The following is a 27,974-nucleotide window of genomic DNA, read 5'->3' on the forward strand; positions in this document are numbered from 1 at the left end:
CATTCTGAGAAGACAATGATATGATGGCAGCCAAAAAATAATTCAGATCTTGAACATGTTGGTGATGCTGTTATCTGAACCCACTTGAATCAGGGTGCATATATAAACGTGTTTGTGTGTGCACACATGGATTTACATGTATGTGAAAATATGCAATGTATGCACATTCACTAAGCAGTAAGTAATTAGCACACACAAACCAAACCAAACTCCAGTGACTATACTTCTTTTTCTGCTTTTTATTGGACTACACCGACAGAAGAAAACCACAACAGAAAAGGAAAAAAAAAGAAGAGAAAACACATGTACATGGATCACAGCCTAACAAAATTCACATCGACAGCTGACACAAAATGTCTATCATGACAAAAGGTAAGAGGAAAAAATGATCACAATCAAACAAAAACAGCAACAATCAGCAATTTAAAACACCACTCATGACAGAATTAAATAGCAATGGTAGCGACATTCTGCGATTTAATACACAGGAAAAAATTCTAACACAACAGGGTATGAAAGCGAGACCAAGTAAAACATACGTATTGACCAATGACAGTTTACATGAATAGAGCCAAGCACAAAAACACCAAGGCAAAAAAAAACCAAATGATCTTACACAACCGGGCCATCGCTTAGCAACACTACACACTGGATACAGCCTGTCACACTCAGCATTCTCTCCCCTGGTATTGCACGCTATTTCATCCTCAAGGAGAAATAAAAATCCCATGTCAAGGTCTAATCTATTCAGCACTCTCCTTTACAGATCCATTCTGTATGATTACATGCAAAACCAAACCAGCCGCAAAACTGTGTCACCATGAAACAAATGAGCAATTACATGAATTGTTATCAAAAATATGTTTGACTTGCAATATATGTGGTGTGCATTCCGAAGGTGATTTTATGTGCCTGCAAGCACCTGCATGATTGTGTGGGTGGTGTGAAGGAACAAGTTGTACATCAAAATGATACAGTCTTGGATGCATATGTGACAACTGTGTTGGAAACACATACTATGTTCCAGGGAAAATGACCCCCCCACCCCCCAAAAAAAGAAGAAAAAAAAGAGAGATAAATACAAGGTGAATTCAAAGGGAACTTGGATGATGGGGGTGGATGGCAAAGGGTGGGCAAAAAAAGGGGGATTATCTCCCCTCATCAGTGACCTCAATGTTGACCTTCAAACAGTAGCTCCACAACACAAACAGTAATCAACCCCTATACCCACACATGAGAACAAATAACATTAAGTAAGCATAAGCATGATTGCACCAAAAACAAGGATGTGTACAGCAGCATGAAAAAAACAACAGAACCAAAAAAACAACAACATGAATTCAGAGCAAAAGGATCACAGTCGAGCGTTTAATACAGGCAGTGGTATTACAGGCTGAACTGCACACATCTTTCCTTTGCTTCAAAACAGATTTACACCTCCCCATCCCATTTCCATATAAGCTTTTTATATGGTAAAAATTATCAGAATAAGGAATTCATGCTCCAACCCCTCTCCTGTGCCATGTCCATTTCACAGACAAAAAGAAAAAAAAGTTTTATGATATTCTTATTTTCTTTAATCTGAGAGGAGGGAAGGGCACACATAATTAATTTTCTTGAGCAGACTAAAATAAGCTTCTTTCAACAAAGCTAACTTTTTCTAGAAGGCAAAAAATAGCATAGCTAAAAGAATTTAAAAAAAAATCTCCATGATAGCTGACACGTTTCAAAAGGAAACACAGTTAACAGGTCATGAATCTCTATATATTATCATCTTAAGTTAATTAGATTCAGAAAATGTTTTATTTCAATACACATGGGCACAAAACAGAAATGGAGAGGTGGGATCAGAGGGAAAGTGAAAGGAGCAGAGGAGCCACTATTAGCTAATGCATGTAGTTCATTTTGTACCAGTGGATTTATATTGATAACTTCTATTCTTTTTGGTCGTCTCACAACAATGAGGGGAAGATTGAAAACAGTTCCAAATCTATCTATATCTTTTATTTTTCCAATAATTGTACCCCAGTCATAACTGGTAAACATGTGGGAAACAAAAACATTTTGAAGACCTAGTGAGCACAGCAGAGACAATAACATGAGCTGTTTGACATATCTTGAAAGACAAATAGGCATCAAATTTATGAAAATAGAAAAGTAGTCATACAGAAGACTACAGCTGAATGAGACAATGACAATGATAATTTGGACCACAATTTGGTGTTTAATAAACCCCCCTCCCAACCAAGAAAAATAGTTCAGCCCATGTCAATGATAATTTGGACCACAATTTGGTGTTTAATAAATCCCCCTCCCCACCAAGAAAAAAAAGTTCAGCCCATGACAATGATAATGATAATTTGGACCACAATTTGGTGTTAAATATACCTCCCTTCCAACCAAAAAAAAAAGAAAAAAAAAAAGTTCAGCCCACTTTCTCAGACCACCACACACACAATCATGTGCGACCATGGAATATATCAAGTTCAGTAAAGCTGGTTACATAGAAACATTTAGATAAATGAACCCCCATCCCCACCCCACAAAAAACCCCAAACAACCACCCTCTTTTATAATTTTTTTTTTTTTTAAATAACAGATCTTCTAAGGTTGATCCTTCTTTCACTGTATCTCTGGCCTTTTTTCTGTACTACATGAGGAAAAAACATATTTCCAGTGTGATATGCTAAAACATTCCATAGGTTTTTTTCCTCATGTACTTCCAGTAAGATCTGAAACCATTTTGGACCAGAAGCATTCAATACCCCTGAAACAAGTGTTTTCTGACAAGACAATCAATGGGACACTTTTCATGGCAACAATGCAAGACACTTGGCATCATTTTGCATACAGGTAAATAAAGGTATAAACAAATCCTGAAATTCCCTTGGGAAAATTGCTAAGATTTGTTTTTGTTTTGTTTACTTGCTCTTCTGTGTTTTGTTTACTTGTTGTTCTCTTTATTTTATTCACCTGTTCAAGATGATGGAATGTGTTGTGCGAGTCACTGACTTACGTAATTTTAATTCTGATAGCCAGTGCTGGGGGGGAAAGTCTGTCACTTCCAAATCTACATGGCTAAGCAAGGCAGTTTCTGTCTCCTCATCAGCCTTCTTGCCCAGGGAACCTCCTTGCATATTCTGAACCAGTGTTAATTCAATACTCCTCCCTGCATTGAGGAACAAGAAACCAAGTTATGAATCACTTTCGTTGCTCATGCTGGCAGGAGTTATGACTTCCGTTGAACAAATCAAATCAATATGTTGATCAAATCAATATGTTGCTTATTGCCCTGCTGACTGAAAAGGGTTCATTTCCCTTGAACAGTGTGCACTTCTGGTAAATTAACTCCCCTTTGGTATGAATCATGAAACTGACGCCGATAATGCTGTGTGTTTGAGTGCAACACTCCAACAAAGGAAAACACTCTTTCCAAATGATCTACATGTCAACGACAATAGACCATAGGTGGGCCAGGGGACAAGCAGACTGCGAGAGAGCTTTGTGGGGTTTTTTTTATGTGTGGTGGTTTCCTTGTGGCACCTAGCTGGGGAAAACAATGTCCCTTCATTCAACTGTCCTGTTGACATATGTGACACACCTCCCATCACTGCTGAAGATTTCACATGGAATGATCCTTACTTTTCTTTCCCTGGTACTCAACAGTGACAAGAACTAATTTCTATCATGCATTGTTTCCTTCAATAGTTCAATGACCTTTCTCTTCTGTATCAAAGCTTAAAGAGCCATAGACGATTGTAATTTTTTCCCCCTTCATATACCAGAGTCCTTCCCGTCACAGTTTTGTGTTCCTTGAAAGCAGTGACACTTTGACTTTGATCCCTCTGTGGGCAATAATAATTTTTCTTCATCATAGACCAGCCAGATCTGCATTCCCTGAAAGCAACAAACAAGTGTTTGGTTTTGATCCCTTTTTTCTGGATATGAATGGTATCACCACAGTGGGAGCAGAGGGCAAGGCTGGGTGTCCTTGTGCTCTTTCCCAGACTGTTGGCACCATGGATGAAATATGAAGGACTGTGATGATGACACTGCACACAACTTTCTGTTCTTTATGAACAACCACAGTCAATTTGCGCTAGCCTTCAGTGCTTCACCAGCCATAGTCTTCCCTTCCATACCAGAGCTTTAATCAGTGCAGTCATTCTATCATCAGCAACAGTGGAACACTCTCCGTCACTCAACTACTCTCAGTGCCATGTCAAACCAAAACTCCCTTCAAACATGATGGTATGTGGAGGGGATGTGGGGGTGGTGGTGGTGGTGGTGGTGGGGAACAAAAAATCCAATGCCAAAATAAAATGACAGAAAGAAACATGTTCTGCACAAGTGCAAATTTCGAAACACACACAATGGTTTTGAAAATGCTGAAACTAGAACTGAAGTCAAAACTTATAATTGTAAATGAACTGGACATTCACCAGGTTTTCACCGGTGGCATCAGCATGACAGATGGAAAGAATCGTGTAATGCACAACTGAAAAGAACACACTGGACTATTCCAATGAATATAAGCCATTACTTCATATAAAATTTAAAAAAGCTAAGGTATCTGAAAATAAATTCTAAATTAATGTTAATACAGACAGTTGTTGTCAATGATATGACAATTCCACTGTCTGTTAAGTGACAACTATCTCCTCTTCCCAGTGCAATCTGTGGTTTATTTGTTGTACTGAATCAGGATCAAAACAGTAAGAAAATGAATAAGCTCACACCTCCATGCTTAGCAACCAACAGAAATCTGTCCATCACAAGATGACTTCCAGACAATTAAAGCAGTCGTATACATACAAACCTAGGTTAAACAATATCATTCACAGGCATATGATTTTTTTTCTTCCACTCTATCTAGACGAAAAAAGAGTTCCACAATTACACTGACTGGCACAATAGCATGTGCTTAGAAGAAAACAATGCCTCTGGTGCTTCTGACTGCTGATGTTATGACAAAAGCTGGAAACTATTGCTAATAAAACAACACAAACTACAAATAAGCAGACTTGGTCAAAAAAAAAAAAAAAAAAAAAAAAAAATCAATAAACAACAGAATGAAGTTATATACTTTCAGACATAGCACTGATTTCAGATTTGCCAAGTTTTCTCACTTTTTCATTCTGCACAAAAAACAAACAAAAAAACCCTTTCCCCTTTCTCATTCTGTATCGTGCCGTTTCTTGGCAGTCATAATTGTATTGGTGAGACACCCGCCATGCCTTGCACACAACACCTGTACTACTGGTCCACAGTGCAGCAAACCTTGGTGCCCTCCCTTTCTCCCCACACAGCCATGGGCAGGGTCCACACTCTCTGGTGTCCTGTGGTCTAAACCCTATGCTACCCCCCTCCTGTCCCTGCAGTGATGCGCCCTGACCAGCAAGCCCTGCCCTCAGAACTCCAGCCTGTAGGTATAGCAGCTGTCTTCGTGATCCTGCAGCCTCACAGTACAGCGACTGGCAGCCGGAGCGATGTCGATCTTGTTCTCCGCCAGCTTTTCTTTGTGCACGGCCATCCAGTGCTGGAGGATCTGTGTCTCGTAGGTGGGAATGATGGTGACTTCCTGTTCGTTGGCTTTGTCCCACGAGGCCTTAGCATCCATCAGCATCTCCAGGACTTTGGGGTTGGGGTTGCGAGCGCTCAGGACATAGTAGCGAGCGCGGACCCGCTTGAAGAACTCGCTGTCAACGTAGCCAGTGTCCCCGTGGCTGGGGATGTAGGTCAGATCCACGTAGAATGGGGAGAAGGGGGGCAGGGGGGGCATCTTGATCACCTCGGGGGACACCCGGGACCGGGCAGAGCTGGCTGTTCTGCGTGTGGGGGTGGGGGTGGTGCGGGTCTTGGGGTCATGTCTGGCACTGTCCTGGTTCCTGGCACTGGCTGGACGGGTGCTGCGCGGGGTCTCCGCCTTCCTGGCCTCCGGTTTGGAGCGCGCCGACCTTGGCGTGTCGGCTGTGCCGTTCGTCGCTTTGGGTGGGGACTTTGTTGCTGAAGCTGGGCCAGTCTTCTTGGTGGGAGTGGCACCTGGCTTTTTGCTGTCGGCCTTCTTGGCATCGCCTGCCCCCTTTCTGGAGGGATCTTTCTTGTTGGAGGTGTCTGGGGGGGTGGGGGCGGGCAAGCCCATGGGCTTCCCCCACTCAGCCAAAGGGTCGAACTCTGCGGCATCCACTTCACTGGACTTATCTGTGGCACAAATGTCCTTGTCGTCATCCTTCTCAAACTGGTCTCCATGGATGTGGCTGCCTGTGAAATCTCCTTCAGCCGGATGCTCCGGTCTGCTCACAGCTTCCATGTCATCATCATAGGGTTCTTCAGAGGCAGCCGGGCATGAAACAAATTCGCCCGATTTCAAGGAATCAGCGGACTCTGTGTCGGTGAGGGGTTCCGGAACAGCATCCACATCGTCAAGCTGTGGGGCGGGAGCAGGCAGACCTGTGGGAGGTCCCCACTGGGCCATGGGGTCAAACCCCACCGGAGCCATTCTCTGACCTCCCTCATCATCCTCTGGAGCCATTCTCTGACCTACATCATCATCCTCATAGGCATACTGTCCGTGTCCTGTAGGGGCGGTGTCTCCCGAGGCTGGAGAGGTCTCCCCGATGCCAATGAAGGGGTTCAAGCTGTGGTGGTCTGTAGGGTCAGGGTCCTGACTGTCCAGGTCGCTGTCCTCATCCTGGGCCAGGTCAGCCTGGGGGTGTGTCTGCTGCATGGACACCATGGCTGCCATGTCCCCATTCTCCTCCCTCAGACCCCCTTCCTGCCCGTAACTCTCCCCCAGCTTCTTCTCCTCCTCCCACGCTTTTTTCTCCTCAAAGTTGTCTTTCGCTGGTAGGGTGTGGGCCGGAATCTGACTGTCTAAGGTCTGGTCTTCTTTCTCTTCCACATCCATGCCTGCCATCTTCTGGGGAGCTGGCTCTTCTGTGTCCAGAGTCTGTTCCTTTGAGGCTGTGACAGAGGCACCAGCCATCAGTACTTCTTCGTCCTCCACATTGACTTCTTTTTCATAGACAAAGTCATCGTTGTCGTCTCCTGAGTCAACAGCTTCAGCTGTTTCTTCATCCTCATCCTGATCGTCATCGTCAGACATGTCCATGTTGTCCATCGTCTGGTGGGTCATCATGTCGGCCTGAGCTCTGTCGTCGACATCCACCTCCTCATCTTCCTCTTCCTCCTTCGCTGCCAGCTCTTCCTTCAGCCCAGTGACTTCCTCTCTCTTCAGCACCTCCTCTTCATCCAACAGGTCCTCCTCAGCTTCATCGGCACCATTTATCTCCAGCCCCTGACCCTGGGCGTGGCCAGACGGGAGAGGCCGTTCCATGTGGCTGGCACACAGGTCTGGGACTTCAGCCTTGTCAGCAAACTCCCCATGCTCCTGGGCATGATCACCAGTGCCCAGGTGTGAAGGGGGAGGGCTGAGTTCTCTCAGCTCGCCATCGTTCTTCTCGTCTTCAAGGGCAGGACTGACCTCTCTGCCATAGGTGTCAAAGCCTTGTTCTGCCAGTGTCAAGCTTGCTTCTTTCTCCTCACCCAGATCTGGCTCTTCAAGGCATGGACTCGCTTCTCTCTCCTTCATTGACACAAAACCTGCGCCTGCTGTGTCATCAGAACTGACTTTTTCCATGACTGGGCTTTCCCCTCTTTCAGGCTCTTCATAGCCTGGCTGTTCCAAGGCAGAGCTCGCTTCCATTTCTTTCATCTCAAAGTCTGGTTCCTTCAGAACTGGGCCCACTTCCATAGCAAAACCTGGCTCCTTCAACACTGGACAGGCTTCCTGTTCTTTCACATCAAATTCTTGTTCTTCCGGCATTGGACTTGCTATCTTGTCTTTTGTGTCAAATTCATCTGTGAATGGACTTGCTTCTCTCTCTTTGTAAATGAAATCTGGCTCCTCTTTCATCTCAAAGCCTGCCTCTTCCAATGATTCTTTCATTTCAAACTCTGGTTCCTGCAGAGATGGACTTGCTTCTTTCATTTCAGAGCCTGGCTCTTCCAATGGCGGACTTGCTTCTTTCATTTCAGAGCCTCGCTCTTCCAGAGGTGGACTGGCTTCTTTCATTTCAGAGCCTAGCTCTTCCAGAGGTGGACTGGCTTCTTTCATTTCAGAGCCTAGCTCTTCCAGAGGTGGACTTGTTTCTTTCATTTCAGAGCCTAGCTCTTCCAGAGGTGGACTTGTTTCTTTCATTTCAGAGCCTCGCTCTTCCAGAGGTGGACTGGCTTCTTTCATTTCAGAGGCTAGCTCTTTCAGAGGTGGACTTGTTTCTTTCATTTCAGAGCCTCGCTCTTCCAGAGGTGGACTGGCTTCTTTCATTTCAGAGCCTGGCACTTCCAGAGGTGGACTGGATTCTTTCATTTCAGAGCCTGGCTCTTCCAGAGGTGGACTTGCTTCTTTCATTCCAGAGCCTGGCTTTTCCAGAGGCAGACTAGCTTCTTTCATTTCAGAGTCTGGCTCTTCCAGAGGTGGACTGGATTCTTTCACTTCAAATTCTGGCTCCTCCAGAGGTGGGCTGGATTCTTTCATATCAAAGTTTGGCTCTTCCAAAGTTGGATTTGCTTCTCTTTCTTCTATGTCAAAGCTTGGCTCATCCACAGCAGGACTAGTGTCCTTCTCTCTCATATCAAAGCCATGCTCTTCAAATGGTGGACTTGGTTCTTTCATTTCACAGCCTGGTTCCTCCATTGCAGGATATGGTTCTCTCAGACTGCCCTCAAGGCCTGGCTCTCCAGCAGCATGATCATCATCCCCTGGCTGCTGCAGGAAAGGGCTGGGCTCCCTCAGACTGTCATGGAAACTGGGGCCATCCATCAGGGGACTGGCTTCCTTCAGGCTGTCCTCAAAGCTGGGCTCCTCCAGGCCAGAGTGCGACTCTCTGGCATTGTCCTCAAGGTCAGGTTCCTGGGGGGCAAGGCAGGGGTCTTTCAGGGAGGTGCTATTGTCTTGCACCTCGCCCTCAAAGTCGTGGAGACTGTTGCTGAGCCCTGACTGTTCTGGGCTGGAGGCTTGCTGAGAGCCGTGGCAGGGAGGGAAGGTCTGGTCCTCTTCCTCTTCATGATCCTGGTCAAAGTCCTGAGCTGGGTGTTCCAATGCTGGTTCTGTGGCAGACAGCTGCTGTTCCTCAATCACGGGACTGGGTTCTCTCTGACCATAACTTGCAGGTGGAACTGATTCCTCCCCCTCGTCCTCAGAGATGTCTGCCCCGACTTCTTCCTTCAGATCAGTGTCGGCAGGGGTTTCCTTCACTACCTCATCATCAGATTGGTCTGGTTCATCATCTTCTTGGTAGTCACTGGAAGGAGCAACGGCCTTTGATTCCTCTTGGTACATGGGTACTTGATCATCTTCTTGTGGTGCAAATGATGGAGGAACATCTTCCTCAGCTGAAGCAGGCAGCTGTTCATCTTCCACCTCTTGTTCTCTCAAGAGAACAGATCCAGCGGGGAAAGAGGCCTGCGGAGCAAAATCTTCCATTGCAGATTCCGCAGGAGGGGAGGCTTCTTTAGTCATGGTCTCTGGAACGAGACAAACAGGGTCATCCTGTGGCATGTCATCAAAGGTGGTCTTCTCTTCAGCATGTTCAGCAGTGGGGTAGGACTCTTCAGGCATTTGCTGCGTCATCAGAGCAGATTCTGCAGCAAGAGGTTCAGCCTCAGAAGAAGGTTCACCAGCCTGACCAGACTGAAGATCTTCTGGCTGGAAATCAGAAACAGAAGAGTCCACAGCCTGGCAGGGGTCAGCAGGAGGGGAGGGCTCAATGGGGGGCCCTGTCAGCAGAGAGGAACCTTCATCCCCGGGATCTGTGGTTTGTTTCTCCACACCCTGTTCCATGTGGGGCTCAGTTACGCAAACTTCTCCCTCGTTGCCATAGTCAGGCTCAATGCCGTGCTCAAAGAGCTGAGACTGCTCCATGAGGGAGGGTTTGGCGAAGGTGTCTGGAATCATGTCAGACTCTGAACTGGTGGGTGTCTCCAGCACAGCCACTGGTTCTGGCAACGCCTGAGGCTGCACCTCTTCCTCGCTGAAGTCTCTGGCTCCAAACATGCCTCCATTTTCTTTCTCATCGTAGCGGTTGTCAACCCCTTCGTCATCATCGTCGTTGTCATAGATACCCAGTTCCTGCAGCTTGGCCCGCTCAGTGATGATCATAGCGGCAGGTGGCTGAGCACTGGAGTCCACGTCACTCCCAAAGTGGTCAGGGGCCGGCAGAGCGTCAGGGGAAGCAGCCAGACGGTTGTCATCCAGCAGGGTCTCAACCTTGGAGGGGGCCGCAGCCATGGTGACAGCAGAGGATGCAGTCACATGTTGGTCAAGGTCCTGGGATGGGGCTGAGGGTTTGTCATCGCTGGCAGGTTTGGGGGCTGCAGGCTTCTTGTCCACAGCTGGCGGCTGTTCCTCAGGGGAGGCAGTGGCCGGGGTCCGGGCAGGGGAGGGAGACTTGGTGGGCGAGATGGTCTTGATGGATGCTTTGGAGGGACTGGAGGAGGTGGATGACTTGGACTTGTCCTCCTTCTCCTTCTCGTCTCGCTTGACTTTGTCCCTGGTCACGCCAGACACTCGCTTGTTGCTGGAGTCCTTCTGGAGCTTGGAGGTCCTGCCCGAGGCGGGGGATGGCAGAGAGGCTCTGGGGCTGGGCTTGGTGTCCAGGTGTCTGGGAGGCTCCGCTCGTGTGGTGGATCGTGATGCGGTGGCAGACACTGTCCTGCGACTGACGGAGCTGGCGCGGCCATTGGTCATGGCGGCCTTCTTGCTCTTGAGCAGGTCATGGGTGCAGAAGGTGGGGTGCTTGAGGAACTCCAGGTGCTTGACGCGCTCCAGGCCCTCCAGCAGTTTGTGCTGGGGTGCAGTGCCCGGGAACAGGATGCGGGTCACCTTCTCCATGGAGCTGGCTGGGCGCACCACTAACAGGGCGCAGATGGAGGAGCAGTTGGGGATGGGGACGCCGTTAGCCTGGCCAAAGCTGGAAGCCTGCTTGCCCCACTGAGCTAAAAACTCTTTCATCTCCTTAGCATCCCCTACAGGGTTGAGGACATACATGTCCAGAGAGCCCTTTCCCACTTTGTGGAACAAGTTGACCGGCTCCAGGTTGCTGGACAGAGGACGGGTCAGTGGGTGGGGGGCATGACCCAACTTACGGCTCAAATCCACCAGCTTACTTCCCTCGGTGGCCAAACTGATGACCAGTTCTGAAGCGCTGGTCTCCCCTTGATCTATGGCCTTGGCCCCGTTCCCCTTGGGGACGTTCATATACATGTAATCAATGTCCGGGTGGACGGAGTCGGACACCTTTCTGTCCAACAGGGCCTTGAGGCCAAACAGGTTGTCCGCCCCCAAGTGGGTCATCAGCAGTGCGTCAATGCCGTCCAGGTGACGCACAAAGTCCCAGAAACAGGGCCGGCGACTGTAGCCTGCATCCACCAGCATGTTGAAGCCCTTCATGCCGAACAGCGCAGCATCACCCTGGTAACTAGGGAAGATGTAGAGCACCGGGCGGGAGAAGGAGATATTGCCAATGACATCTGAGGCCTGCAGCATGGAGGCCAGGGGAACCACCCGCACCAGGTTGACAATGTAGGCAGAGAACTGTGCCACACCCCCACCGTCCTCCGTCTTGCTGCCCGGGTTCACCGTCACCTTCAGCAGCTTGTTGACCTCCGACCCCTTGAGGGCCGCCGACCAATCGCTGCCCCCGACTGTGCTCAGCATCAGGGTGGCACCCTCTGTCTGCTTTATGGCATTCTCCACGTTGGGGTCCTTGAACACCTGTGTACACACACACTCCAGTGACCATCACTTCTGAATACATGCTTTACACACACACTCCAGTGACCATCACTTCTGAATACATGCTTTACACACACACTCCATGGTCCAGTCACCATTACTTCTGAATACACACTGTCTCACAACCTGAATACAGTATTGTGGAAGCCCTACATTGGCTCTTCCAACAGCATTAGCTGTGTACAGAAAGAGAATTTCAGCCTGATGCCAAAATACACATATGCACAGTTTGAATATTTATGTACATTCATCCACATAAGCTGAAAGATAAGTATTGTTACATTTGATTACACAACATGCACATCCAAGGTCACAGTCACACACCTTGAATGCCTACTGGCATACACATTCACAGAGCATGATCACTATCCAAGACCCAAGACCTGGACAAAATGAACACAGAGGCACTAGCCAACAGGTCCTTAAACTCAGCTCTGCCACATTTGCAAACATGTATCCACAAACTACACAACCGAACACCTCAAACACACACACACATTCACATGTCCATCGTTCGTTTATCTATTTATAATTATTGTCTGTTCATCTGAGATGATGATATTAGACTGATTCACATGTCCAGAAAAGCGGCTCTGACACTGGCATGGAAGTGTGTCGAAGAGGCACTGACATATTGTGTGTTCTATTCTACTGGATATTGTGAAGAAAGATCGACCCACCTATCACCAAACTACCCTTTACCCTTCACACTGACATGACTAAACATGCCAAAGCACTTTCTCAGACAACACTCTGGAGCTGTCATTAAAGAGAAGACACATGCACCAACCTTTGACATAACTACCTGTCACTTCCCACTGACCTGACAGAAGGTGGTGAAGGAGAACAGGTCATCCTGTAGCACCCAGGCAGGGTTGCCGTGGAAACAGTAGCCGGCGAAAACGACAGCTTTGGCAGGAGAGGGCAGGGTCAGCAGTGTCCTCAAGGATTCCTTGACTGTCAGGGCTTGTGGGTTGACCAGCAGCTCCACCACCATCTTGTCTGACTGGTAGTGAACCACACGCTCCCCTGTCACACACACACAGCATGCATCAGTGTCCGAAGATCTGTATCACATTTGCCAGTAGGTTCTCACCCTCCACAGGACCTTTAGTGGTGGCCTGGATGCTAGGCATTCAGTTGAGACAGTAAACCAAGGTCCTGTCAATAGTGTGCACATGTAAAAGAACCCGTGGCAACAAAAGGGTTGTTCCGGGCAAAAATTCTGTAGAAAAATCCCCTCTGATAGGAAAACAAATACACTTGCAGACAGAAAAAAAAGGGTGGCACTGCACTGTGGTGACGCATCATTCTGCCTGACTGGTGGCGAACTGCATGTCTCCATGTCTCACACACAGCATGTGTCAGTGGTGGGAGGTATGGGGGACACTGAACAGGTAGGTGGTACTGCTGACACACTGAAGCACACCTGGGATACCTTATCAGATACTGGCCCAAGGGTGGCGGTTCTTTGTTGATGCCATACATGCCAGAGGGCGAAATGGACAGTAAGCCAGTCAATAAGAACAGGTGTTACTGTTGACAAATTAGGGTGACGTACTACTTCAGGTCCACAAATGTTAACATCATGTTTAAATCCAAGGGGTATTTTGCAAAATTCGAGGGGCAGGCTTAAGTGCCTGTTTCAGAAAAAAACATATATGTACAAGTAAACAAATATAGACATGCAAGTACTCACACAAATACATACATTCATACACACACAAACACACACACACACATGATAAAACTTTATCTTGAGCAGCAATCTGCAACTCTTCTTCATGAAAGTACAACACTTACAACTAACTGTTCATACTTTATCTGCTGAAGTATTCTTACCACTTATTCGCCTTAATCAATGTTTCTTTTTTTCATGGTTAAATCAAAGAACTTCTTTATGACTTGTTCATTCTTCCAGTGCTTATCACAGAAACGATCAAGACATGAACATTTCATAGACAGTTAATCTTCTGCAATTATTGATTCTTGAACCAGTATCATAAACATCAATCAAAGCAAACAATATATTGTGTCTGAAATCTACATAGTTTTAGAAATTTAAAAAAAAAAAAAAAAAAAAAAAAAAGATGAAAAAGAACTTAAAATGTCTGCTAACATCAAAATGCTGATGTGGTAAAATCCAGAACTTTTTTTTCTTTTTCCAGACCATCAATTGCTGTCTTGGTAGGCACGAGCTGGTATGGAAGATATCGTGACTGCCTGACCTTTACCTGTCTTATAAATAGTTGATGCACCATATTTGTGCAGTACAAGTTCGGCATTTTCATCCGTTGTGTGTGTGTGTGTGTGTGTGTGTGTGTGTGTGTATGCATGCGCAAGTGCATGTATGCGTGCGTGAGCATGTGTGCGTGAGCATGTGTGTGTGTGTGTGTGTGTTTGAAGCAGAGATCAATGAAAAAGAGAGAATTCAGAAAGTAAAACGAAAAGAAAAGAACTGAGGGTATGGGCACACAGGTGTGCATATGTATGTGAATAAATATCATATGTACATACATATACATCGGTATTTGCACATGTTTGTTTATACATGCTTGTACATATGTTTGCATGCCTTCATGTGTGTGTGTGTGTGTGTGTGTGTGTGTGTGTGTGTGTGTGTTGGGGGTAAAACAAAAGGCAGACAACACAGAGGAAGACAAAGGGCAGACAACAGTCAGGAAGACAAAGGGCAGACAACACAGAGGAAGACAAAGGGCAGACAACAGTCAGGAAGACAAAGGGCAGACAACACAGAGGAAGACAAAGGGCAGACAACAGTCAGGAAGACAAAGGGCAGACAACACAGAGGAAGACAAAGGGCAGACAACACAGAGGAAGACAAAGGGCAGACAACAGTCAGGAAGACAAAGGGCAGACAACACAGAGGAAGACAAAGGGCAGACAACAGTCAGGAAGACAAAGGGCAGACAACACAGAGGAAGACAAAGGGCAGACAACAGTCAGGAAGACAAAGGGCAGACAACACAGAGGAAGACAAAGGGCAGACAACAGTCAGGAAGACAAAGGGCAGACAACACAGAGGAAGACAAAGGGCAGACAACAGTCAGGAAGACAAAGGGCAGACAACAGTCAGGAAGACAAAGGGCAGACAACACAGAGGAAGACAAAGGGCAGACAACACAGAGGAACACAAAGGGCAGACAAGAGCAAACAGACTGACCATGGGGTCGCTCCTCTCCAAGGTCGGCCCGGAGTGCCATCTGCGAAAGTTCTGGGTCTATGTCCACGCCTGATGCCTCGCTGTTCCATCTCTTCAGTCCTGGAGAAACACACACACATGGTCTCTTCATTCAGAGATACAGGACAGAAGTGTATTTGTGGAGTGTTTGCTTGGCGTTTTGCTTCTTGTGCACACGTACACACATGCAAGCATGCACGCACGCATGCACGCACGCACGCACACACACACACACACGCACACACACACACACACACACACATATGCATGTGTAAAATAACAAACAAGCACACAGTTATATACAAAGAGTGAAAACTGCATCATAGAATGATCAAAAACATGATACTATGATACTGACAATATGTGTAGCTCATGCAATGACTGATGAACTCAGCAAATTTTTAAAACAAAAGTAAAAACACCTATACAGCTTCTATTCATCGCAAACAATCAAGTGAGGAAAAAAGATTAACATCATCAAAGATAGCGTCATGTTTCAAATCAGAGTGGAATGCGTGGGAGGAAAAATAAGTTTAAAAAAAAATCAAAAGTTGAAGTTCTCAAATTAAGTTCTCTAAACTTTTTTTTTCTCCATCACTGATTACATTTTTCATTATATTCCCTCCAAGCGTTGCTGATTGTACACAGACAGAGACAATGCAGCTGGATTAAACACACACACACACACACACACACGAAACAGTCTGCCAGTTCCAATATGGCTCGGGTACAATAATATTCACACAGCCAACACCTCCATCAATGTTTCTCTCTCCTGCCTCATACATATGCATGACCTCAGCTCCATCAGTCTGGCTTTTGTCCTCACCCCTTCCACTCCCTCTCTCTCTCTCTCTCTCTCTCTTGTCGCTCTCCCTCTCTTAATGAATGATTTGGTATGGGCAGACAGTAGTGTATATCTTGTTTTACTTTCGCTCACACTTGCTCAGACTTTTTTTTTTTTTTTTTTTTGGCAAAGGACACAGAGCGGCTTTTTATGGACAGACGGGCAGATAGAGTTGGGTGAAAGTTTGACAGGGGGTGGGGTGGGGAGATGGAGGTTTACGCTCTCTCTGAAATAACTTGGACCATTTTTCTTTGATCTTCTGGAGTGTACTGAGAACATACGTAGTGCTTCCTATCCGAGCCTGATTTCCTCTTTGATGTGAAGCAGAGTGAAAGACAGGGACGGAAAGACAGAAAGACAGGCACAGAGAGAGAGACAGAGGGGGCGTGGGGGTGGGGGTGGGGGGTGGGGGGGAGGGAGAGTGAGAGACAGAGACTGACAGACAGGCAGACTGGCACAGAAAGAGAGAGAGAGAAAGAGAGAGAGAGAGAGAGTAGACACAGAAACAGAGACAGAGAGAGACAGAGAGACATACACACAAAAACACAGGGAGAGAGAGAGAGAGAGAGAGAGAGAGAGAGATGGGGGAAGATGGGTGAGATAACGGATTTCATTTATTTTGTTGAACGAGACTCACAACAGTTGTGTGTGTGTGTGTGTGTGTGTGTGTGTGTGTGTCTGTGTGTGCTTGTGTGTGTGTGTGTGTGGTGACTGTGTGGGTGTGTGTGTGTGTCTGTGTGTGTGCGTGCGTACGTGCGTGGAGCCGAGAGCTCATCAGCATCCTCTATCGACCAGTCTTTTTTTGTTTTGTTACCCCCCCCCCTCTTTCAGCCAAGCGGGACCACAGAGGTGATGAATAAATGACACAGGTCTGTGGACACTGCCCCGTGGAATGTCGGTGTCTGCACGTGCGGTATGCCATGGGATGGGACCGGTGCTGTTCGCTGGGGCAGCAGCATTCCTTTCTGCTGCACACTGCCACCACCAGCATCGACTTGCTGAGGAAGAATTTCCTTTCCTTTCCTGGTACGGGTATTTCGGTGCCTCCATAAACCACCCATCATCTCCGACATGGATCACAGGATCGTTAACGTGCGTGTTTGTGTATGGAGTATAAAAGATCAATCACGGTCTTCTGCATATGTATGCATCCCAGAGGGGGTTCAGACACTAGCAGGTCTGCACATCTGCCAGCCTGGGAGTTGGGAAAAGCCTCCACACCACAATTTATATACCCACCCACCAGGTTGTGCCGGGATCGATACCTGGACCCTCAGATTGGAAGTCTGGTGCTCTGTGGCACTCGGCTATATATCGCAACCCGTCCAGTTCAGCAGAGTACGTCATAATACTGTTCAAAGAGCGGGAAGTTAAACCAGTCAGAAAAAAGTGTCCTGTCTCCCTCCCCCCCCCCCCACCCTCAACTAATGGAGTCAAGTCTCTACAGTTCGGGTTTTCTTTCTTTCTTTCTTTCTTTCCTTCTTTCTTTCTTTATTCATTCGTTAATCTATCTATTTATTCATTATGTTATTTATTCATTTATTTGTGTATGAATTCATTTATTCATTCATTCGTTTATTCATTTGTTTACTTATCATTTACTTAAAAATCAAACCAGTCAGGAAACAGCGTTCTCTTCACCCCTCGTTCCATAACTATCGACAGAAATGGTCCTGATCACAAGCAACAGTGCGGGGTTGTTGTTGTTTGCCTTTTTTCTATTTCTTTCTTTCTGTCTTTCATTATCATTCCTGCAGCGTGTATGGATCAGAATGTTAATCAGGGTCGGTTCCAGACATCGATGTCGGCGTCAGTCTCCACACCCAACCTGGACAGCGAATGACGATCGATTTCAGGTCTGGCGACACCCGTCTTCCAAGAATAGCTGACTGGGGAAAAAAATAACAGGGAAAAAAACAACAACCCGCCCTCCCCACCCTACCCAAACCCTTGAAAGTAGCGAAGGAGTTACAAACACAGCCACAATGACACTAACTAAAATGTCTTTGGACACGCACGTAGTCCAATCTAAGTAACTCTGTGCTCCATGTCAAACGATCAAGCCGACACAGGATAAAACAGAAAACAGTGTAGGGGAAGACCAATCTAAACAATCTTATAACATGGGTCGAACATCGGCACTGACTGTGCTACCACCGGACTGACAACGTAACTGATACGGATGGACAATGTCCAGACGGACTGATACACGTATGTGGCCTCTTTCATCATGGAGCAGGAAGCAGAAACCTTGCCGCTTACCATCAGGCTCGCCACCGGTCTCAAGAATCAATCGTCATGTCCCGAACTGATAGGAATCATCAATCCGCCTTTCCCACATGCCTTCTACCTCGTTTAAAATCTACACAAAGTGGACAGACGTTAAACTGAAGAAACACATTCCACTTACACCCGCCCTTCTCACCGAGACTCCCGCTCCCTTAAAAAACATCAAAACCTCTCTCTCTCTCTGTCTCTGTCTCCACTCATTTTTTTTTTTGCTTTCCATTCACTATTACAAACTCTCTAACGCTCTGTCGGTGTTGTTTACTTCACTCTGACAAGGGGCTAGACCTCATATATCAATGATAAATAAATAGATTAAAAACTATATCATACATAAATACTATATACACATATATATATATATATATATATATATATATATGTATATAACTCTCTCTCTCTCTCTCTCTCTCTCTCTGTGTATCAGATAACACTCATACAAATAATCATAATTATATATATATATATATATATATATATATCACATAGATAGAGAGATATAGATCCTTAATACACATAATAATTATTATACAGGCAACGTATACCTCACAGAAATGAAAGACAATTCTCCCAGCTTACAAGAACAAGCGGAAAACGGGCTGCATGGTTCCAACAGATCTGATCACTGGCCTTCATGAATATGTAGAAAATGACACCCAGGGGTTTGGGGCTTTTGTTCTGGGCTACCATAAAAACACTCACGGGAAAACCATGATGCGTGTAGTCTACAGTGATCAATACGCCCACAGACTGGGGGGAAATGTCTACAAAGAAGAATAACACAAAAAGGGGGGTATTTGTTATTTCAATGAAACATGGTCTATAAATGAATGTTTGCTTTGATTGTATTTCTTCTTCAAACATCTCTCTCTCTCTCTCTATATATATATATATATATATAATTTTCACCTATCTCATGACCCCCTGGAGGGTCGTCGGGGCACCGCAGATGATTTCCAGACCAGTTCTCTCCATCATAATACATTTGAAGTACATGAAACTCCGCGTGAAATGGTGCATGCACATACGCCTAAAAACAAGCATGCGTGCATTATTTTCCTGCCCGTCCCTCGCACCCTCTCCCCCTCCCTTTTCCCGATTCTACAGTAGACAGCAGGGCGGAAGAGATCTCCAATACTTCCATCATGGCTGCCCCATGGGCTGCATTTTTGTATGGCCGCTGGTCTGCGTTCACGCTGCTGACAGTGGCAAACTGCCTTCATTTCCACCAGCTTGGAGATATCAAAACAATGAGCAGAAAATAGAACAAAACAAAATGATAATGATGTAAAAAAAGAAAAAATATAATAATATAAAATGAAACTAGTAATGAAAACAAAATGAATGACGGCTTGTCGCTAACGTTTCCTTGCAGCGTTTAATTTCATTTACTTTTTATGTTTGTTTCAGTGATTAATTTTCAGTTTTAAGAAAAGCATCATCAAAAAATAAATCTGTGTGTGTGTGTGTGTGAGAGAGAGAGAGAGAGAGAGAGAGAGAGAGAGACTGTGATTTTTGTTTTGCACAAAGAATTGTGCCATTTGTCTTGCATATAATCAAAATTCTGTTGGTTCTCTCGCAGTGTCGTAATTTATTTTTCTTTTCTCTTTTTTATATCCAAGACTAAAAAGAAAAAAGAATTACGCACAAACACAAACACACACATCATATTTGCTTGTTCGTTCGTTTTTATATTGTCTGTTTAATCATTTTACAATACTGATTGGATATAAAATTTCCGATGTGTTTGCCAGTGCACGTTCACATCAACATTTTAATTTGTTTCTTGGTCATTCATTATCACACAAATAGCCGCGTGTTAGCTGCCGGCCTGTCGGGCCTAACCTGACCCACAGACACTGGTGGCGTTAGAGTCTATGGCCGACTACAACGACACGTTAACTCATTCTTCACAGCTGTGGTCGCCACCCAAAACTGAAGCACAATGACCTTTTAACTCTTTCTTCACGGCTGTGGTCGTTATCTAAAGGACTGAAGCACAGCGACACGTTAACTCTTTCTTCACGACTGTGGTTGTCACCTAAAGGACTGAAGCATAACGACATGTTAACTCTTTCTTCACGGCTGTGGTCGTCACCCAAAGGACTGAAGCACAGCGACACGTTAACTCTTTCTTCACGGCTGTGGTTGCCACCTAAAGGACTGAAGCATAGCGACCTTTTAAAGGACTTAAGCACAACAACACGTTCTTTCTTCACGGCTGTGGTCGTCACCCAAAGGACTGAAGCGCAGCGACACGTTAACTCTTTCTTCACGGCTGTGGTCGTCACCTAAAGGACTGAAGCATAGCGACCTTTTAAAGGACTGAAGCGCAGCGACACGTTAATTCTTTCTTCACAGTCGTCACCCAAAGGTCTGAAGCCAATTCCTGTCTGCTGCCTCCACTCCGCCACTGATTGATAGTCTGTCTGAGTGTCTATCTCTCCCTTCAGCCCTTCTATATCTCTCTGCCCCCTAGTTCTCTGTCTCCCTCTTCCTTACCCCCTTCTCTCTGTCTTTCTTCCCTACAATCTTCTCTCTCTCTCTTCCTTAACCCTTTCTATCCCTGTCTCTGTTGCTGTCTCTGCCTCCCTCTTCCCTACCCATTTCTCTCTCTGTCTCTCTTCACTAACCACAACACTCCCTCTTTATCTCTCTCCCCTACCCCTACCCACTCTCTTTCTGCTTCTCTCCCTATCTCTTCTCTTCCCTACCCCCACCCCACTCTCTCTCTCTCTCTCTCTTCCCTTTACCCCCTGTTATTAATGGCGCCATTAACTGTGCTCAATAGCCCTCAGCAGTTCCGCACAGGGACAGCGACAGGGCCTCGCTGCCAGTAATTCCATTCTGGCCTCCAGCCTGTTGAGCGGTGTCCAGGCGCTAACCAAAGATAGACTGACCGCTGGTCACCCGGCTTGACCATCACCCTCTGTGCCACATCAATGCCCACATCTACCCACCCCTCTTCCTTCCCTCTTCTACCAGCTGCTTGTCCAGTCAGCAGAAAGTGGTGCTGTCAGTGTGGTGGCGTTTTCCTTTGTGTTTTTTTCTCTTTGCACTGAATGTGGCGTGTCTTATTGATTGATTGTCAGAAGGTTGCGTGTGCGTGCGTGCGTGCGTGTGTGTGTGTGTGTGTGTGTGTGTGTGTGCATAATGCATTATAAACCGTGCTGCCTACCACCACTGCGCAGATAATATTAATTTCAGGTCCTGATGTTGGTCATAAAGAATGGCAAGGATGGAGAGAGAGAGGGAGAGACAGAGAGAGAGAGACAGAGAGAGAGACAGAGAATAATGATGGAGCTGATGACTTCAATGAAGTGACAAGCATTAAGTGTTCTTCCCGATCTGTCAATTTCAAAGCCCCCCTCCTTCCCCCCTCCGGCAGTACATGTTTTAAATTCGGGATTCTAAACACTTCAGCTGTGCCACACAACTTCACATCATTGTAATCTGGCTGGTCTGTGCAGATGTAAAAAAAACAACAGCCTATACTCTGTGTGTGTGTGTGTGTGTGTGTGTGTGTGTGTGTGTGTGTGTGTGTGTGTGTGTGAGTGCGTGCGTGCGTGCGTGCGTGTGTGTGTGTGTGTGTTCATATATTGTCCCCTTTGCTAAAGAGTGTTGTCAAAGGCAATTAAACATCGTCACTCTCCCAACTCTCTCCCCACCCCACCCCTCCGTGTGTGTGTGTGTGTGTGTGTGTGTGTGTGTGTGTGTGTGTGTGTGTGTGCGCGCGCGCATCCCCCAATCTAATCTTTTTTTTCTTTTTTTTGCGTGTGTGCTTTCCAACTCCATTTGCTCTGATCGATTTCTAAAGACAAGAAAAAAAATCCGGTGGAATCTCTCTCTTTCTTTCTCTCTCTCTCTCTGCGCCATTGTCTCTGTCCCCATCCCAACCTCCATTTATTCATCCCCTTCTGCTTTCTGTCTATCTCACCTCCCCCTTCCTCCCTTCCAATCCGACTTCCGTCTGTACATCTCCCATGTCTTTTTCTCTACCTATCTCTGTCTCCGCCCCAGCCTCTTCACCCCCCTCACAACCCCCTCATCTCCCCACTCTCTCTCTCTGTGCATGTCTCCCATTCTCTTTCTCTACCTATCTCTGTCTCTCTCTCCGTGTCAAAATGTAGCCATCACTTTTGCGGCAGTCCGGACTTTCACCAGGAAAACGTCGGATTGGCTTCTTCACTCCTTTCACCTCTAATATTGAATTTGGCAACAGCGTCACACCTCCAGGGGATAGAGAGGAAAGGGGGAGGGGCGGGGGAGGAGGAGGAGAAGGAGGGGAGGAGGAAAGAGACAGACAGAGAGAGAGAGAGAGAGAGAGAGAGAGAGAGAGAGAGAGAGTAAAAGAAGAAAAAGAGTGGCGGGGAGAAATAGGAAGCCCTCAGGCTGACAGAGTTGGCCCGAGTTCTTTTTTTGTGTAGATCGATGGCTGGAACTGAAAGGGTTAACTCTTGTCCATTGATTCCGGGGATACTGGGAGGGCCTCGTGAACCGCCGTTGGTAATTTTGTCACTCTGTTTCCTGTATGTCTGTCCACGTGCTGTCTGTCTGTATGTCTGTCTGTGCCTCTTGCTCTCGGGGGTTGTCTTGAACCGCCATTGATAATTTTGTCAACAAATGTCTGTGCGTTTGATTGGCTGTTTGTATGTTTGTGTGTGTCAGTCGGTCTGTCTGTGTCGCTTGTTCCGGGTATCTGTTAGTGCGTATATCGCCGACCCTTTCTGTTTATGTCTGTCTGTCTGTCTCTCATTGTTTGTACGTCTGTCACCACTCTCTCATCCTCTCACCCACATATTCACACCATCTCTCTCGTGCACGTTGCGCCAAAAGTACATGTGTGTGTGTGTGTGTGTGTGTGTGTGTGTGTGTGTGTGTGTGTGTGTGAATGGAGGTAATAGAGCGAGAGACAGACAGACAGACAGGCAGGCACGCAGGCAGACAGACAGTCATGTCTTGTCTCATCAAACTGTTTCTCCAAATCCCTCTTTTGCGCCATTTTATCCTTTATGTAGACAGTAGATTGTTCATTCTCGATTCCTCTCTATTTGTCTGTCGATGTTTGGCTGAAAACAGAAATTACAAGATTGCCTGTCCGATACTGCAGTGATCGTTTATCTCTCTTTCCCCTCTCTCTCTCTGTATGTGTGTGTGTGTGTGTGTGTGTGTGTGTGAGCGCAAGCACGTATCATTATCCGTCTCGTCCTCTTGTCTTTTAAGTCTCTTTTTGTCCGCCCCTTGTCAAGTTTGCCAAATGTAGCTGATGCCGATATGCAACTACAACTTTATAGAACTATCTCTCTCTCTCTGTCTCTCTGTCCCCCTCTCTCTCTTTCACCGGCGTCAGAAACTGCACTTTGTGTCACTAATGCGGAAATGTATACTGACACAGGCTGACGTTCAGTTGCACACACACACACACACACACGTGTATGGTGCCAACTCAATGCACTGTCTAACCTGAGAACGAAAAATAAACGGAATGTTTTACATGTTTTTGTTGCTCTCTCTGTCTCTGTCTCGCGCGCGCACATATACCCCCCCTCTCCCTGTCCCCCCACTTATTCACACACACACGCGTGAGCTACAGACTGCTTGTCAGAGGTATAGCCGTTTGCTACTGAGAAGTCTGCGCGCATGGGAATAAAACGGATTTGGAGGGTGTGGCTGGTTACTTACGAGGTGTGTGTGTGTGTGTGTGTGTGTGTGTGTGTGTGTGTGTGTGTGTGTGTGTGAGTGTGTGTGTGTGTGTGTGTGTGTGTGTGTGTGTGTGTGTGTGACTGAGTGTGTGTGTGTGTGTGTGTGTGTGTGTGTGTGTGTGTGTGTGCGTGTATGTCTACGTACGTATACACGCGTACGTGAGAAAGTCTTTGAAGGGGGAAGTTCAGTGCAATGTGTGTGCGCGTATGCGTTATCATAATGTCCGTGAATGCGCGCACCTGTGCGTGTACGTGTGGGGAGCGCACTCCCCATACGGGCGTAGACATGCTTGCGTACATATTAGGCGCGTGCACATGTTGTTGAGGCAAGGGGTTGTGCATGGGGATGAGGGTTTGAAACTGGAGAGTGAGGGTGCTAAGGGTTTGTGATAAATGAGTACGGGAATAACACTAACAGGGGTGATATACTGGGCCGACTGCATGAAACTTCGCACACACACACACACACACACACACACACACTCATCCATGACTCACTGACACAATGGTGGAAACGGTGTATAGTATGAAGAAAAAGAATATGTGCAGGAAAAAAACAGAAAGAGGAAAAGGAGCTGAGTCTGGAAGAGGAGAATGACAGATATGGGGAAGGAAGAGAACTAGAGAATGAGAGAGAGAGAGAGAGAGAGAGAGAGAGAGTGTGTGTGTGTGTGTGTGTGATGTGTGTGTGTGTGAGAGAGAGAGAGAGAGAGAGAGAGAGAGATACATACAGACAGGCATGGAGACTGAGAGGGGGACTAAGAGACAGGGAGACTGAAAGAAAGACAGGGAGAAAGAGATAAAACAACAAGATAGGCAGAGAGAGGGGAGTGAAAAGTGGGATACAGACTCAGACACACACAGAGAGACAGACAGGCAAAGAGAGGGGGCGACAGGGAGTGAAAGAGGGAAAGCAACAGACTTAAAGAAGAGACAGAAGGCGGTGGAGAGACCGACAAACAGGCATAGTTATGAGAGAATGAGAGATTTACACAGAGTCAAACAAACAAACAAACAGAGCGAGAGAGAAGACAACAACAACAACAACAAAGAAAGAAAGAAAAAACAAAACAAAAATAGACAGGCCGGGCCAGCCGACAAAACCCCATCACCAGCGCGTACTCACGCACACACACACACACACGCACGCACACACACACACACGAACACACGTAGTGCAGTGTGAAGTCAGACACAGGAAAAGCAGGGTGACAGCATGCAGAAAGGGGAAAGGAGGAGGAGCGTGAGATAGAGGGGCGAGGGGGGCCGGGGAGTGCCTGTGGCCTGATGCCATTGCCACGTTGGCAAACATGGCGTCACGGTGTTCCCCTCTTCCCTTCCCTCTCCCTCTCGCCTGAGGTATAGAGGGAGGTGGGGGTGCAACTGCTGAATAACAAACACTTCCACTCCTCTAATCCTCCCGCCCCTTCCCCCCTGCCCTCCCCCCAACTCCCCCTCGAGATCCCTGCAACGTACTGCTTCGTCTTCATTCCTCTGCTACTAATACCCCCTCGCCCCCCACCTTTTTTTCTTTTTCTTTTTCAAACTCACTTTCCTCTTCTCAAAGACCCAGTATAGATCTCTGCTCCTCCACGTCTATGCACTGAACTCCTCCATCCCACCCCTCCCCATCACCCACCCCCAGCCTCTCAGTGTCACGTGCCGTGCTTGTGCTTGTCGTCACTATGTTTGTCATCATCGTCGTCATCGTTCTCGTCTTCTGTATAGATATTGCCCTGTCATTCTGTTCGCGTCGTCCTGTTGTGGTTCGGGACAGTTATCTCCTTGAGTCACTGGGTGAGACAGTGAGTGTGACAGAGAGAGAGAGAGAGAGAGAGACAGACAGACAGAGACAGACATACGCGCGCACACACACACAGATACGGAGATAAGAGAAGAAGACAGAAACAGAGACAGAGCGGCAGTGGGGGGATGGGGGGAAGGGTGCGGGAGAGAAGAGAGAGAGAGAAATCGAACTGGAATGTTTTACTGAGCGTAAAAGGATAAGCTATCAGCTTCTTTTCATCATGCTCTCAAGTAAAAAAAAATAAAATAAAAAAAATAAAATAAAAAAAATTCCAAGAACTGCATGGAGAGCAGAACTAGATGAAGAAGAGAGGGAGAAGAAGAAGAAGAAGAAGAAGAAAAAGAAGAAAAGAGGACGAGGAGGATAGGAAAAGAGTGAGGTGTGCAAAAGAGGCAGAGCTGTGAAAGAGAGAGAGAGAGCCTGAGAAGGAAACGGTTATTGTTTCAGTTTCTTTTTTATTTCATGATGCTGTAATTAACAAAGTAGCCGCCACAGTACGGCAATTAAATCAGTTGTTACCATCATTATACACCATCATCATTAATGATACCATCTTTCTCCCTGTCACCATCACAATCATCGTCATCAGCATAGTTACGCTCTTCACGGAGCACTAAACGTCATCATCCCATCTACCATCAACACCGCAGCCATTAGCTCCATCACAACCGGCAAACCGGACGATTCATCATAGCTATTTCCCCCACTTCATCCATCATTATCACTGTCGCCATTTTCCTATTTGTTTTCACGTCGTCATAGTCACCGTCAGAAGCTATTAGCACCACCACCACCACCATCCGCACCCCTTACTGCCCCACCCCAAACAATACAACCAACAGTACACGTTAAGTGGATACCAGCACCTCAACCATTCCAGACATGGTGGCCTGTGAAGTCTCCTGGATCCTTGGCATTCCATTCGTGCCTGCAACTCTGTGTGTATCTCTCCGTTGCCAGCACACAAGGTAACCACGTCCTTTTTAACACCCTCACGCGCTTTGGTTAGCGAGACAATGCCCCATCCCACACCTTCCCTCTCTCTATGCTTTTTTTTTTTTTTTTTTATTCAATGAGAGTGCGAATGCGCGCGCGCGCAAGTACACACACGCGCGCGCACGCGCACGAATGCAGACGTTTCGATCATTTTGTGAGACAATTCTCATCTTCCTCTCTCGGTGTTTATATTCTTTTAACGAATGCTTGCACGCATATAAACAAGCGCAAACACATGCACGCACCCATGCACACTCTTCCACATGCCCGCTGAACAATTATTGAACACCAGAAGGAAAAGCAAACGACTGGATCACTGCTCCATGATAACGGGGACATTTGAGAGACAGAAACACACACACACACACACATACACATTTTTTTTCCCACAGAATTGACAATGATTATATTCTTCTATGCTTCTTTTAGTTTTTATTCCACGGGACTAGAAACACACACACACACACACACACACACACACGCACGCACGCACACACACACACACACACATTTTTTTCTCTCACAGAATTGATAATGATTATATTCTTCTTTGCTTCTTTTGGTTTTTATTCCACGGACTATGAATATTGCCACTGCCAATTCAATAAACGAAATAAAGAAAAATAAGAATTTAATAAGAAATATAAACCAAAAGATGTCCGCATGGTGTCTCAAGGAGGAGAGGGGGGGGGGGGGCAGTTGGGGAGGGAGGGAGGATAGCAGAGAGAGAGAGATAGAGAGATGGTACCAGTGTTTGTACATGCAGGATCCCAACAAGCACCACAGAACAGCACCAAAGCATAACTTGGCGGCAGTGGAGGACATCCTGTGGCGGGTGCGCTCACGGCGGCCTGACAGAACATGCCTGGCTGTGGCGGTGTACAGGGGAGTGTGGGGGCAAACATCGAGACAGCAATGCCACTGCACAGCCCATGGCTTCACTGTTTCTGTCTGACGGCCTCTCCGCGTCTGTGTGGACACAACTCCTCAGCCCTCAACACCTTGGCGTCATCAGCCAGGTTGTTAAACTTCACCTTTCGTGTGTGTGCACATCCCTGGGTCCTGACCTAATGTCGGAGATAATTATCTGAATGCTCGGGGTGCGCGACATCTGACGATCTGGGCTCCCCGTCGGAACGCCAGACTGACCTCCCACCCTGACAGGCTGACAGACATCCAGGATCCATCTCCTCCGACAGCAGCAACTTTCACCGAATCAAAACCCCAGCCCTCAAGCCCTTGATCTGAAGGGATTTTTGCCAGTGAGTCTACACACTGGACTGACTGTGAGTGAATTGCACTTTGGTTAACTCACCACGATCGCTAAGAAGACGTGGCAT

At 46.7% G+C, this 27,974-nt stretch overlaps 1 protein-coding gene across 1 annotated transcript in view; it reads right to left on the bottom strand.

Moving 5' to 3' along the window:
• Positions 1-224: 224 nt before the first annotated feature.
• Positions 225-27,974, bottom strand: part of LOC143297337 (uncharacterized) — a 92,499-nt gene continuing 64,749 nt past the window's right edge. Inside the window, exons 2-4 of the mRNA XM_076609630.1 lie at positions 14,979-15,077; positions 12,618-12,823; positions 225-11,773 (exon numbers count right to left, since the gene is read on the bottom strand). Of these exons, the coding sequence (XP_076465745.1) occupies positions 5,411-11,773; positions 12,618-12,823; positions 14,979-15,077 (6,668 nt within the window). The 3' untranslated portion in view covers positions 225-5,410. The remainder of the gene's footprint in view (positions 11,774-12,617; positions 12,824-14,978; positions 15,078-27,974) is intronic.

Source organism: Babylonia areolata, chromosome 22, assembly GCF_041734735.1.
Source record: "Babylonia areolata isolate BAREFJ2019XMU chromosome 22, ASM4173473v1, whole genome shotgun sequence".
NCBI classification, from domain to species: Eukaryota; Metazoa; Mollusca; class Gastropoda; order Neogastropoda; family Buccinidae; genus Babylonia; species Babylonia areolata.